This window comes from Solanum lycopersicum, chromosome 10 (genome assembly GCF_036512215.1).
Source record: "Solanum lycopersicum chromosome 10, SLM_r2.1".
Taxonomy (NCBI): domain Eukaryota; kingdom Viridiplantae; phylum Streptophyta; class Magnoliopsida; order Solanales; family Solanaceae; genus Solanum; species Solanum lycopersicum.
The window spans coordinates 419,510-435,413 of record NC_090809.1 but is presented as its reverse complement, the minus strand read 5'-3'; the positions used below and the strand labels follow the sequence as shown (position 1 = coordinate 435,413).

Below are 15,904 nucleotides of genomic sequence, written 5' to 3'. Positions count from 1 at the left end.
CCTTGCAAGCTGAATTGTGATAATAGACGTTACTAAATTAAAGAACAGTCTGAAATATTAAGCTTTTGTTACATATATTTCAAGGCTATTTATTAAAAAAAAATATGTACGTTACCAACAACTTTTCTAATATTCATGTGTTATAAATACATATTCTTTATTATTGTTACCTTGTACTCCCTATGCCAATTATCCTTATGTTGTATCACAAAATTGTATGGTAATGTTACATTGTGATGGATCACAAAAGGGTAGTGTCTTAAATATCATGATGACTAGTGATAGGAACTTGGCTATGGCCACTTGATAAGGGGAATAAGATTCTTACCCTAAAAGAGATGAAACTTGAAAAAGTCATACTTTAGACCTAAGCATAGCTTGTTTATTGGCAAATGATCTTGTAATTAGCTTAGCTTGTTCAATGCAAATTGATCTTTAAGATTTTATACGTCGACTGTGCGCTATATTAAAGTTGATTTTTGAATTAACATTTAATTGGACATACAAAATATAGTTGTTATAATACTGAATCTTGAACTAAAATGTCATAAGTAATTATCATAGCCCATTTTTTTTGGAGTTTAGATTAACTTTTTTTCTTTTTTATAGATCCATCAACTTAATCCCATAAATGATAGTGTTAGTATAGGGGATTATTGAAATATAAATATGAAGCCAGCTCTAAAGGGAAAAAGAATGATTGGTCACTTTCTGGCCCTAAACCTCAGTCCAGCTATAGCTTGGGTATTTGGAACCAATGAAGCAGTAAATTAAAGGAGGCTCCAAACCCCACCACTTTATGTGTGTTTTAACTCACATACATCCAAATTAAATGACAAGTTAAATATAAAATATTGTATGCAAATGTAGATTCTTCACAAGATGGCATACCCCAACCCCTCCATGTTCCATTCAACAAACCCCCCCACACATATCCCTCAAAAAAAGGCTCACATTTTTTCTATAAAATCCTTCACATTTTATCTTACCATAAGATAAGCCCATTTATTAATCACATTACCCTTAAAATTCTTTTCCAAGAAAACAAGAATATGTGTTCTTACAAGTTCAAGAAACAAGGAGGAGTTGTTGATATTTCATCACAATCAATCTCTCATATCAATGGTCGTCCTGTTCTTCAACCCTATAACAATTCCCACAAAAAAAATAATTCATGTAATGTCAAGATTTCACCTTCTCCCAAAATCAAGAAAGTTAATGTGTTGGATACAAATACAAGTAATGAGAAAAGTATGACACCCAAAATCACAAAATCAAGTCCTCCTATTTCACCTAAAATCAAGCCAACTATCAAGAAAGTGAAGGTTGATTCTAAAAACACAATCTTGGGCAAAGATTCATCTTTTATGATGGTTGAAGTTGCTGCAAGTATAGCAGCAGCAACAAGGGAACAAGTTGCCAATAGGCAAGTCCAGAGGAAACAGAGAATTGCACATTATGGAAGAACGAATTCACCCAAATTACTCTCTGTTGCTGTGGATTCAACTTCTAGAGAAGCCAAAAGATGCAGCTTTATCACACCTAACTCTGGTAATTACCATTTTCTTTTATGTCAATTGAGTTCATGATCAAAAACACATCGTTTAACGATTCTGCTTTTGTTCTGTTTTCTAGACCCTATATATATTGCATACCATGATGAAGAATGGGGAGTTCCTGTCCATGATGATAAGTAAGTACCCTTTTTTTCATCTGAGTTAGTTTAAGTTATATGCAATGACCATATAAAAGATATTTATGACATGTTTAATTACATTAATGACATAAAAACTCTGTTATACCATTTGTTAGCTGTGGAGCCACCTTTGTCCAATAAAAATTAATTGACACACATGGTATAGATAAGTGATTTTTCGTGTGTTTTTTTATATTTTTTATATCATACCGTCAAAAAATATATTACTTAAATTTAACTCTATATTTTATTCAGAAGCATTTGAGCACTAATTTTTCCTTATTGAATCATATGCAGTCTGTTATTTGAGTTGTTGGTGTTAACTGTGGCTCAAGTTGGATCAGACTGGACTTCAGTCTTAAAGAGAAGGCAAGATTTCAGGTAGGCATTTGCTTTTCATATATTACTTTTTGAAGAATCTGACACAAATTCGTGGAGGTTTTAAATGTAATTTGCTTTGTTGTAGGGATGCATTTTCAGGATTTGATGCAGAAGTTGTTGCAAAATACAATGAAAAGAAGATTTATTCAACAAGCATTGAATATGGAATTGAGTTGAGCCAAGTTAGAGGGGTTGTTGACAACTCTAAAAGAATTTTAGAGGTAATTAATACTAATTAGTACTAGTACAATATTAGCATAACAAAAATCTCTAGTTTAACTTTTAAACTGTCATTTCCATTGGTTCCAAATACCTTTTTTGTACTAAACTTTTTGAGTTGTATTGCATGAAGCTAACACCACTAAATTAATACTACTAACATAACCACATGGAATCAGAATAACACATACTTGACTCAAATATGCACCCTACTGATAATTAATACATAGGCATGCCATTACTTAGATCAATAAATCATATTTTCATTAACTAATTTTTCGATCGAATTATTTGGATGTACAGATGAAGAAACAATTTGGGTCATTCCACAAGTACGTATGGGGATTTGTGAGCAACAAGCCCATTAGAACACAATACAAGGCTTGCAACAAAATACCAGTAAAGACATCAAAATCAGAAACAATGAGCAAAGATATGGTGAAAAAAGGGTTTAGATATGTTGGCCCAACAATTATACACTCTTTTATGCAGGCAGTTGGGCTTACCAATGACCATATTATCACTTGTCCAAGACATGCTCAATGTGCTACTCAAAAACAAATTGCTATGTGAAAAACTTCACCTACTAACATCAAAAATTAATATATTATTGTTTAGTTTTATAAGACATTGACTTAACTAGTAACCAATATAAGTTGTTAAGATTGTAATACATATATATGTATACCCTTTTAGTTTTTTTTTTTGGGTGGTTAATTTAGAGGTATGTGAAGAAGTAGGTGTTTTATTTGTACAATATTTGGTTTTAGTTGAAAAAAAAAAAGAAGAAGAAGAGAAGATATTGGATGTATGATTTAGTTTTGTTTGAATATGTGAATGAAAATAATTTGTTCCTTAAACAAGTTATATATATATATTTAGTTTTAATTTTATTGTGGCTTATTTTCCTTTTCAATTATGAACATGATTATCAACCTCCATGTCCGAGTAATATTGTTGATTTGTTCATGAAAATAATTTAATTTATTTTGTTAAATACTCTTTAATTTGTAATATTAATTAATTCATTTGACAATGAAAATACATCACAATTATTTTTTTAAAAAGGAACATTTTTTATTTATTGATATTGTAAATAAATAGGAACTTGTGACATGAACCTATCACATAGAAACTAGCAAAAGAAACACGAAAAACAACAAATTCAGTATTCTTTCCATGAAAGTAGTATTGTCCACACTTGCCATTTGATATTCTCTACAAATTGTCAATTAAAGACTTCAAAAATAAATAAATAAAAAATCTACGATTGGTTGCTAAGTTGATGAAAGTTATATATATATATATATATATTAATAATATAGAGAATAATTATAAAAAATTATAAATTATTTATATAAAAATAATTATATAGAGTTTAGTTATTTGCGTATTCATTAATTCATCGCCTATTTTGCAGCATATCATATACTATATCAGATGTGTTAGGAATTTTATTTATAGTAAATAATATTCAAACAAAAATAATATTAATACATAAAATTTAAAATAATTTATATCCATTGCTAATATATTATATTCTTACCAAGGCAAAGACAAACCTTTTCTTCCTAAACTGCTCAAAGATTATACTTACAAAATTAAAAATTTTATTAAGAATGTTTAAAAATATAAATTACTTTTAACTTGTTATATATCGTATAATTTTTATATATATAATAATTTTTCTATAAAAAATGTTCGATTAATCGTGTTTGAGCTAGACCGTGGATCGGGCAATACGTGGTACATAATTAGTATTGCATGAGGTGATAATTCTCCACCGCCAAGAAAAAGTCTAATATATTTTACAACGTCATAGCTCATTTATTAATTTAAAAAATACATGTATGTACATACATAGCGTATAAATTGAAATCGAGAATTAATACGAATACACTAAAATTAGGAAAATTAGTGATGATAATATAAACATGTAGAATTGTTGTATTAAAAAAGTACAAACAAATTAAAATGACGTATTTTTATCATTTTAAGTATAGTAGCACGTACAATTAGTTCAAAATAATATATTTCATAAATAACTAATTCTATTTTAATGATATTATAAAACAACTTAATGGAAGAGGAGCTTAAAAGATATTCATAAAGAAATATGGGATAAAACCACTTATGATAATTTTTTATGGTTCGATTTTTTTCTAATTTAACTTATAGCAAGAATTTTAGAGCATCAAATTGTTCTTTTTTTATGAAATAACTAAGACAAGTTTTTTTTAATACAATTGATGTACATAATGAAAAGTTAACATATTTTATATATTATACTTAACTATCTAATAAATAGTTGAAAATAAAATATATGTAAAGAAAATTCAATATTAAAAATAAAAATATCTACTTTAAATATTTTATTACAAATTAATGTATTCAATTAAAAAACAATTTAATTTGAATATTTAACAGAGATATCATAAAAAGTGTTATGGGTTGATTATATTAAGCAAAACATTTAATTATGGATGAGGAGTTTGTTTGTTTGTTTAAATGCTTTTTTCTTAACTTTAATCAACGATTTACCTGTTCTAAAGTAATTTATATGTTTCGATTTTTGCAAGTTAATTATATAGTTTTTAAAAATGTTTTAAGCCATATTTCTTATCAAGTTAATATGAAAAAAATTAAATCTTTTTATATTTTTTATGTAATTTTTGAACATTTTAATTTTTACTTTTTTTTTTTTAAAAAAAAGTACACTTAATTAAATTGATGACGACATAGTAAAATATGACGATTAAATCATTTGTAATTTCTTAGACACATCACGCCTTTGTCTCTTTGCATTATTATGGGTCAGATAAACTTTTATATCCTGGACCAAAAATAATAATAGTTGCACTATTAAAGGAAACAATAATAACAAAATAAAATAATAGTCAAAGTGCAAAAAGTAAAATATAGTACCAAATATTAATGGAAGTAATATTATAACTATGTAAGGATAACTAACAAGTTAAAGTAAAATTAAGTTATATATAATCTGTTTAATCACCACATCTTCACTTTAAGACATTAATACATTTTTTTGTTATATGTATCAATGATCTCTCAATTATCACACCTTATTTCCTCTCAAAAGCTTCATTAATTACCCCAATTGTTTTCAAACAATTTCTTAAAAAACAAAAATTAACATTTTTAACCTATCAAACATTTTACCAGACTGACTGTTAATTGTTTATTACAAATATGAGATTGTCTAAATACAATCTTTGATGGATTTTACATAATCGATCCGTTTAATTGTTGTTCTTGAGACATAATAGTCTAAATTAGACAAACTTTTAATAATTCTTTTTCTATATATAAAAATTTATATTTTTTAACAAATGATTGTCAATATCTTTTTTTTGGAATAAAAATCAATCTCAAATCTATTATATAGCTTTTAAATTTAAATGAAAAAAACGTCAATTTTTCTTAATGTTATCAAGAATAAAACAAGACTTCCACGATCAAATTGAAAGTTTGCTTTGTTAGTTCATAAAAGGCCATCGTTAGTAATTTAAAAAGTTAAACCTGATACAAAATCAAATTTGCATCTAAAAACCTTAAAATTTTCGTGTAAATTTTAATGTATGATTTTATCTCTTTTTGTCACAAATAATGCTATTTGAAATAGATTAATCAACCATTTTTTTAATGACGGTGAATCTGTAAAAATGAGCATGAAATACTACTTTTTTATATAGTTATTATACTCCATTAATAACTTATTTTACAAATATAAATGATACTTACCTTAGTTAACTATAGTAATAGATCTAAATATGGTAATTAATAAAATAAACTTAGACAAGAATCTATCTATAGCATAATTAAAGCGAAAATAAAATAAAATGAGTCTCCTTTTTTGAATTTTGAATATGAAATAATGTCCATAAATATATGATTATAAACCTTCCTTCACTATTCAGGCAGCATTGATTAGAGAGAGATTTCTGATACAAAAACAGAGAGTAAAAATCTTGTTTGTCTGCCATTTTCTGTTATTTCTTTTCGTACAATTTTGTGATGACCAAGGAGAAAGAGAGGAAAATGTTTGTTGGTATTGTATGGAATTGTGCAGCTGAACTCAAATTTATCCTTACTGCTATACTTTTTCTGTTTTCCCTTATGACAATTCTTCAATTCATGCCTATTCGTTTTTCAACTACTTGTATTTCTGTTCCATCTTTCGATTCTGTTTCAGTTTCAATTTCAGCTATTAACGCCTCCACCGCTCTTCCTCCGCCGCTGGAAAATGGAGTTATTAAGCGAGCTTTCAACCCATTTGGTTCTGCTGCCTATAATTTTATATTGATGTCTGCTTATAGAGGTGGGATTAATACTTTTGCTGTTGTGGGTTTAGCTTCCAAGCCTCTTCATGTTTATGGAAAACCCAGTTATGTGTGTCAATGGATCCCCAATACTAATATGCACAAACCCATTAATGTTACGGGTACCAAAATCCTTCCAGATTGGGGATATGGCAGAGTGTATACTGTGTTAGTTGTAAATTGCACTTTCCCAATCCCAGTTCGTGATGGCGGAAAGTTACTGATTCACGCTACTACTAATGGCGGTGGTGATAGTGAATTCAATAGCACCGACACTTTTTTGGCTTTAACAGAATCAGAGAGAGATTTCACAAACTTCATTTCAACATTCAATAAACCACCAAAGTACGATTTCCTCTACTGCGGTTCATCCTTGTATGGTAATTTGAGTCCACAGAGAGTACGGGAATGGCTTGCGTTTCACGTTAGACTGTTCGGAGTGAAGTCTCATTTTGTAATTCATGATGCTGGAGGTGTACACGAAGGAGTAATGGCGGTGTTGAAACCATGGATTGAGAAAGGATATGTTACACTAGAGGATATCAGAGATCAGGAAAGGTTTGATGGCTATTATCACAATCAATTTCTCATTGTGAATGATTGTTTGCATAAATACAGATTTCAAGCCAAATGGATGTTTTTCTTCGATGTGGATGAGTTCATATTTGTACCTAAGAAGAGTACTATTAAGTCTGTGGTTGATTCGTTATCCGATTATACACAGTTCACCATTGAACAAATGCCAATGTCCAACAAGCTCTGTTTAGAAGAAGACCGCGGAAAATCCTACAGGTATAACAATATTCTCAATACATCGTTTCTTTTGGTTGCTATAGCGAAATACGGTTACAAAACAATCAACATATAACGTAACATGAAATGTGAGTGTAGAAATGCTGTTACTGAAAACATATAATTATAATATATAACATAATAGGAAAGAATTAGTCACAAAAAGCATGATTATAGAACATCTAAAATGACATAATATGGAAGATCCATTGTTAATTTCTTTGGTAAACTAGTCAACTTTTCATCTTCAAAAGTTGACAACTAATATTCCCAATGCAGGACACTAAATTGACCCGTGTTGTATAATAAAATGGAATATGAAGAATTTTTGGGGTCTTTGAAATAATACCAATTGGCAATTAAAGTATTATCAAGTTGATTTTGGCATTTAGAAGAAGTTAATTAAGCTGAATTCATTGTGTTACTAGCTTATCATTTGCCTAATACTAGATGTGATATGTTTCTGAATCTAATAATTGACAACTGTGATTATTCGATTCTTGTTCATCACACTATGAATTTGGCATCTGCCCAATACGTCTAAGCGAAAAATAGATAAAAAGTGTCTAGATTTTAGTTTGTGGTCTGTGTTGTTTCCAAACTCTATAGTTACATTTTTAAATTGTATAGGTGAAATCTTAAATCATTGGTTGAAGGAAATAGTATAGTAGTACTCTTTTGGTGGTTCTAAACTTGTATTTCTTTAAAGGTTCTTTGATGGTTGATAATGAAATGCTATGATAGAGACTTGACCACAAGTAGGTTTTGAACATGTATTCTAGTGATGAATGAAACTTCGCTGGTGGTTGAATCTTTGAATAATTGAGATGCTTAATGGGTTACAAAAGTTAGGTGCCAAGGAGAGAATAAGTTTCTTATGTTGCTGTTCGAGTCTAACTTGTGTGTATCTCAACTATTATATCACGTGATTATAATTTTCCACCCATAATAAGTATTGCGTAATTCTAACCACAAACCAGAGATAAAATAAATAATATTTTTGTATTTCTGGTTCTTGTGAGGTCCAAGTGGCACCTATAGCTTCTTTAGAACATGATGAGAATCCAATGTTTGATCATTATTGTACCTTAGCTAAACTACTAGAGCAATATTTATTTGCAGTGAATTGAACTAACCTAACTTTGAGGTTATTAATGTTAATTTGATTAGGTTGCATTTTGTCAGTTTGCATTGATTGGTATTATTATTATTGAAATCTTAAATAATTGATTAATTTCTTAAATTGGACACTAAATTGTCTATTCTTTAGTATTGTTGGATGCTTTTGTATTATGGAATGATTGAACTTGTAACTAGTCACTTTACTATGATTTCATCTGCAGGAAATGGGGATTTGAGAAACTAGTCTACAAGGACGTGAAGAGAGGAATAAGAAGGGACAGGAAATACGCGGTGCAACCGCGCAATGTGATAGCAACGGGGGTGCACATGTCACAGAACACGGTGGGCAAGACGACTCACAAGACGGAAGGAAGGATCAAGTATTTCCACTATCACGGGACGATAGCCGAACACAGGGAGCCATGTCGACAGCTAGTCAACGCCACGACGATCACCGTTGACCAAATCCCCTATGAAGTGGACTCAACCATGAGAGACATTGCTGGAACTGTGAAGAGATTCGAGCTCAAGATGATTGGATCTACACTACAAAAAACTAGACAATAGTGAATGAAGTCCATATTTACTACTTTTTCTGTATGATAATTTTTTATGTTATTTTAAGATGACATTTTTTTTAATTAGGTATAGAAACAACAGAGACAGCTGGTACATGTTTTGGTTATAATATTATAGGTTTACATTGGTGTTTTGTACTTCTTATATTAATTTATTATAGTAATAAGGTTTTTCCCAATGCACTGTATCGGTTCTTTTTTTTCTTTCTTCTTTTTTTAACGATAATTGGCTGAAATTTGGGTAGTGGTGTCGGTGGTCCAACACCCCTCTCTTATACTCTAATGTTTAAGAATTTATTTTTCACTTGAAATTTGTAATTTTAAATAATTTTTTAGATATTTATACGATTAAAAATTATTAATAAAATAAAAATTTTGAAGATTGCACGTAAAATAAAACCAAAGAGAGTATATAAATTTTTTAGAAAGAGCTTTGAGATAGAGAGACGTTATGTTATGATTGTCATTTTTTGCTTTGCCAAAGGGACCGCAACTGACTTTATATTCATTTCTTTTAGGGAGGATTCTTGATCATAATGATTTAGTTGGTGCTTTCTTAAAAAATATATTATACTAATTAAAGATTACTAAGGTTCTTATATATGATTCGAAATTCGATAGATAATGTGCTGATTTCTATTTGTGTTTTAACTCATGCATTATGTGTTTTGAGTATTAATTGCAAACTCTACTATGTATAAAATTAATATATGAAAATTTATGATAATAGTAATGTATCAGATTTTAATATATGCATTTGCATGATTAAATATATAATATTCTTCAAAATTCGTTTCCTATTCTTTGTACTATATTTATAAAAATTATTTTCTAATAAATAAATAATTTTAAAAAATACTATAATTTATATTATTTTTAATATATCAAATCAATAACACATAAAAAAAATAGTTTTAATATAATTAATATCAATAATATTAATATAAATAATTATATTTAATATTATTCTTATATATCTCACAATCGTTTAGTGATTTGCTTTCATGTTATAAAGAAAAAAAATGGCTTTCATGTTATAAAGAATTTTTTTTTGGATAATTTATAAAAGTGGTGGATGACAGAAGGAGCTTTATTGGAAATTCTTTAAATAATTTAATTAAACCTGACATGGAAAGAAAAGATAAGCAATTTCTTGACTTTATAATCAAGGCTACTCTAATTAAACATTTTTTTTAATCTATGACCTTTGCTTAAACTTGCATGTGCCTATTAATAATGATGCTTTTAGTAAAGGTGGAAATAATTGGAGGTTTGGACATAAATAATATTAACTTTGAGACAGAAAAAAAAAATAGCATTGAAACAAAACTAAAAAAATAGATTATAGAAATTGAAATTTATTTGCATATGAAAACAACTTGAAAAATATATTAATAATTTTAATGATTGATTTGAAGTGATTCATGACAAAAAATAAATAAATAAAAATCAATGTCTCGTATTCTTTAGAAATATTTTATAAATTTATGAAAATTTAAGATATCTTTTCTAGGAAAAGGTATTTGAATATATTAACTATATTTTTTTTGTTTAAAATCACAATATTCAAAATCTTTTTTAATTTTTTCAAACTTATTGTTAAGTCAAGACATAAATAACTTTAAAAAAAGTGATATAATGAAAAAAATAAAAATACATAAGTAAAAATGGATTTTATTTAGTGATATAAATTTGAAAAAAAGAAGTAACCTAACGATATATTTATTTTGTTTATATTTGTGTATTTAATAAAATTAATATTTTATGTGAGAAGTTAAAAAAATAAAACTTTATATGTGTGAGCTCGCTCGTATTGTCGGTCAAGCTGAGATAAAAGAGGAGAGTCGTCGAAGATCAATAAAAAAACAACCTACTCTATAATAATCTCAAATTCAATCCACCGGGTCGTGCGAGCATCTACTCTAGTACCTAAGTAGGAGAACCCTCGATTCTCAAACATTTTTAAAAAAGCGGAAATTTAAGGAAACTGTAGATAAAAGAAATTCATGGAATTTTTATAAAATAAAGAGTTGTTAAAACATCCGGCACAAAATACAAATAAACAACCCCCCCCCCCCAAAGGATCTAGCCTAAACATGTACAAGAGTTTCTAAGATTACAAGGTATAATCATAATAATAATGACGCAGCTCCCACCACATAGAAGGAAAAATAGGAGCTCTTGGAGATTGTTTTCATCTTCACCTATGAAACATCACTGACCCTACAACCAAACTATCCCAAAAAGCATAACAAGAATAATATCACTATATACCACACGTACTGATAGACATCATCGTTCAACTCGATAGCCACCACATAATATAAAGAAAACGACTAGTAGGAAACATGGAATAAGACCGTCCACCCCTCCACCTTTATCCTCCTGCCTTTACCATTTCCGAATACCTTAAAACATACTAGCACCCTTGATTCTAGCCCCTCACTCGCTCCATTCTTGATCATAACTTAACTATTCTATCTTCTAGAGAAAACCCCGAAAATAACCATTAAAAATCCGGCTAACCACCCACGACTTAGCCTTACTTCTTCATCACCACCCAACTGTTGAACCCATTGTTTATTCTATCAAGGTAAAACCTAGCTACTTAACATTTATGACACGAACACCCCCTCATTCTCAACTTTCAAGAGCACATACGACTTTTCTAAAGTAACACCTAGACCCTCAGTCTCCGCTTACCATACCACATCGCAATTGAGCCTGAACATTCACTATTTATTCAGCAGCAAGACATATAACAAATAAACATGACACATTAAACTCACATATACAAAATGCACACCTCAATTATCATTTAGGAGCATCATACTAGTTCTCAATATCAGTGACGATGGACATGACTGTAATAATCACAATGGTACTCTTATGGAATCCGAATCCAAATTGTTGGTGTGTCGGAATGTGACACTCGATCCAATATATATGTCAGAGCATGACACTCATATTTTCACGACCTGAGTCTACACACTTGAAGTGGTCGGTACTCGAGAACCATTGTTGGGGGAAAACTCCGAATAATATTTATTTATTTTTATATTTAAGTGGGGGACACAAACACTAAAGGATGATCAGTTGAACACTTTTTATTTGAAAAGATTATGACTTTCACAACACTAGGTATCAGGTGTTATAAAGAGTTTTAGTGGCAATTACTATATAATTTTTTGGCGCAAATGTTGGTACTACTGTTGGTTTTTACTGGCAACAAATAAAGACTTTCAGTGGCGACTAATAGATTTTAGCGGCAATAAGAGTTGCCACTAATAAAGACTTTTGGTGGCCATTGATATAACTTCTAGCGGAAATTAAAGTTGTCCCTAATAAGTTATTTTAGCGGACATTAAAGTTGCAACTAAAAGTACATAGATCTTTTAGCGGCAATTAAGGTTGCAACGACTGCAATTAAAGTCGCCACTAATAATCTCTTTTAGTTGCAATTAAAGTCGCCGCTAAAAAATACTTATAATGGCGACTTCAATTGCCGCTAAAAGCTCTATTAGTCGCCACAGAGAGTACTTATTAGTGGCGACTTTAATTGCAGCTAAAACCTCTATTAGTTGCCACAAAAGTACTTATTGGTGGCAACTTTAATTGCCGCAAAAAGCTCTATTAGTCGCCAGTAAAAGTACTTATTAGTGAGTGGCGACTCTAGTTGCCGCTAAAAGCTCTACTAGTCGCCACTAAAAGTAATTATTAGTGGCGACTTTAGTTGCAGCAAAAAGCACTACTAGTCGCGGCTAAAAGCTCTAAGAGTCGCCCCGAAAAGTACTTATTAGTGGCGGCTTTAGTTGCAGCTAAAAGCACTTTTAATCGCCACTAAAAGTACTTATTAGTGGCGACTTTAGTTGCCGCTAGAAGCTCTTTTAGTCGCCACTAAAGTACTTATTGTGGCGACTTAAGCTGCTGCTAAAAGCTCTTTTAGTCGCCACAAAAAGTACTTATTAGTGGCGACTTTGTTTGCCGCTAAAAGATCTTATAGTCGCCACAAAAAGTACTTATTTGTGGCGACTTTAGTTGCTGCTAAAAGCTCTTTTAGTAGCCACTAAAAGTAATTATTAGTGGCGACTGTAGTTGCCTCTAAAAGCTCTTTTAGTCGTTACTAAAAGTAATTATTAGTGGCGACTGTAGTTGCCGCTAAAAGCTCTTTTACGCGCCAGTACTTATTAGTGGCGACTGTAGTTGCCGCTAAAAGCTCTTTTATTCGCCCTAAAAGTACTTATTAGTGTCGACTGTAGTTGCCGCTAAAAGCTCTTTTAGTCGCCACTAAAAGTACTTATTTGTGGCGACTCTAGTTGCCACTAAAAGCTCTTTTAGTCGCCACACTAAAAGTAATTATTAGTGGCGGCTTTAGTTGTCGCGAAAAGCTCTTTTAGTCGCCACTAAAAGTACTTATAGTGGCGACTTTAGTTGCCGCTAAAAGCTCTTTTAGTCGCCACACTAAAAGTAATTATTAGTAGCGACTTTAGTTGTCGCGAAAAGCTCTTTTAGTCGCCCCTAAAAGTACTTAGTGGCGACTTTAGTTGCCGCTAAAAGCTCTTTTAGTCGCCACAAAAGTACTTATTAGTGGCGACATTAGTTGCCGCTAAAAGCACTTTTTGTCGCCACTAAAAGTACTTATTAGTGGCGACTGTAGTTGCAGCTAAAAGCTCTTTTAGACGCCACTAAAAGTACCTATTAGTGGTGACTCTAGTTGCCATAAAGCACTTTTAGTCGCCACTAAAGTACTTATTAGTGGCGACTTTAGTTGCCGCTAAAAGCTCTTTAATTCGCCACTAAAAGTTCTTATTAGTGGCGACCTTAGTTGCTGCTAAAAGTACTTTTAGTGGCGACTGTTGTTGCCGCTAAAAGCTCTTTTAGTCGCCCCTAAAAGAACTTATTAGTGGCAACTCTAGTTGCCGCTAAAAGCTCTTTTAGTCGCCACTAAAAGTACTTATTAGTGGCGACTATAGTTGCCGCTAAAAGCTCTTTTAGTCGCCACGAAAAGTACTTATTAGTGGCGACACTTGTTGCCGCTAAAAGCTCTTTTAGTTGCCACTAAAAGTACTTTAGTGGCGACTTTAGTTACCGCTAAAAGCTCTTTTAGTTGCCAGTAAAAGTACTTATTATGGCGACATTAATTGCCGCTAAAAGCTCTACTAGTCGCCACTAAAAGTACTTATTAGTGGCGACTTTAGTTGCCGCTAGTCGCCACTAAAGTAGTTATTAAAAGATCTATTAATCGCCACTAAAAGTATTTATTATGGCGGCTTTAGTTGCCGCTTAAAGCTCTATAAGTCGCCACTAAAAGTTATTATTAGTGGCGACTTTAGTTGCCACTAAAAGCTCTTGTAGTCGCCACTAAAAGAACATATTAGTCAACTTTTATTGCCGCTAAAAGCTCTATTAGTCGCCGCTAAAAGTACTTATTAGTGGAAACTTTAGTTACCGCTAGTCGCCACTAAAGTGATTATTAAAAGCTCTATTAGTCGCCAATAAAAGTACTTATTAGTGGTGACTATAAGTGCCGCTAAAAGATTAATTAGTCGCCACAAAAAGTACTTATTAGTGGCGACTATAATTGCCGTTAAAAGCAATTGAAGTCGCCACTAAAAAGTATTTTTAGTGGCAATTAATAGAGCATTTAGTGGCAATTAAAGTCGCCACTAATAATAACTTTTAGTGGCGTCTAATAAATCTTTTAGCGGCAATTATAGTCGCCTGTACTTTTAGCAGTAACTAATAGAGCTTTTAATAATCACTTTAGTGACGACTAATAGAGGTTTTAGCGGCAATTATAGTCGCCTCTAAGAAGTACTTTTAGTGGCTTAGAGCTTTTAGCGGCAATTAAAGTCGCACTAATAAGTACTTTTAATGGCGATTTTTAGAGCTTTTAGCGGCAATTAAAGTTGCCATTTATTAGAACTTTAATTGGCGACTAGTAAAGCTTTTAGCGGCAAATAAACTTGCCACTAATAAATACTTTTAGTGGTGACTATTAGAGCTTTAGCGGCAATCATAGTTGCCTAATAAGTACTTTTAGTGGTGACTTGTAAAACTTTTAGCGGCAATCAAAGTTGCCACTACTAAGTACTTTAAAGAAAAAAATAATACAAGTTGTTAAATTCCCCAAATGTAATGAACTTTAACTTCCCAAATGAAATAGTAGATATAAATGTTATAAATTATGCCAATGTATAAAATTACCCACGCTTTGCGCTAGAATTTAGTATCATGGAATTTATAAAATAATACTTAAAACCTGCCAGTCATTAAAACTAAAACAATACATATAAGATTACGTAGAAACAAAAAATTTCTTAATGTAAAGGAAAATGAACATTATTACATCTTATCATTTATTTAGTCTTAATAACATAAACATAAACATATATCAGTGACTGTAAAACACAAAACAGGATCTGTAACATAAGCAATGGTGTCAGTAAGCCACTCAACATAAGCAAAGTAAACAAATATATTATTGTGAAAAAGAATAAGAAGAGGAGGTTCAAATTTTACGTGGTTTTAAAATGAGAAGAAATCCCTCTATTTATAGATAACAAAGGGTAGTGTGAACAAATATTTTATTGTGTCTTATCGATAAGGTTACAATTATTTGGAAAAGTTACAACCCTTCGAAAAGGTCAAAATCTTTCATAAAAGTCACAACTTTTAATAGAAGTCGCAACTCTTCAATTAAAACGAGCCCCGAAGTGAGCATACACCTCATTTCGACGATTTTCGTGTGCTATAGCACACCATTTTTTGGGTGA

At 30.8% G+C, this 15,904-nt stretch overlaps 2 protein-coding genes across 2 annotated transcripts; both read left to right on the top strand.

The window, feature by feature from the left end:
* Positions 1-801: 801 nt before the first annotated feature.
* LOC101258999 (uncharacterized) lies at positions 802-3,189 on the top strand. The gene is made up of 5 exons (XM_004248358.5): positions 802-1,551; positions 1,636-1,693; positions 1,994-2,077; positions 2,163-2,298; positions 2,600-3,189. Exons 1-5 carry the CDS (start codon positions 1,053-1,055, stop codon positions 2,867-2,869), a joined length of 1,047 nt encoding a protein of 348 aa, XP_004248406.1. The 5' UTR covers positions 802-1,052; the 3' UTR covers positions 2,870-3,189.
* Positions 3,190-6,122: 2,933 nt separating this feature from the next.
* On the top strand, positions 6,123-9,307 carry LOC101259294 (galactan beta-1,4-galactosyltransferase GALS3). The gene is made up of 2 exons (XM_004248359.5): positions 6,123-7,428; positions 8,772-9,307. The coding sequence occupies exons 1-2, from the start codon at positions 6,332-6,334 to the stop codon at positions 9,115-9,117; spliced, it is 1,443 nt and encodes a 480-aa protein (XP_004248407.1). The 5' UTR covers positions 6,123-6,331; the 3' UTR covers positions 9,118-9,307.
* The last annotated feature ends 6,597 nt before the right edge of the window (positions 9,308-15,904 follow it).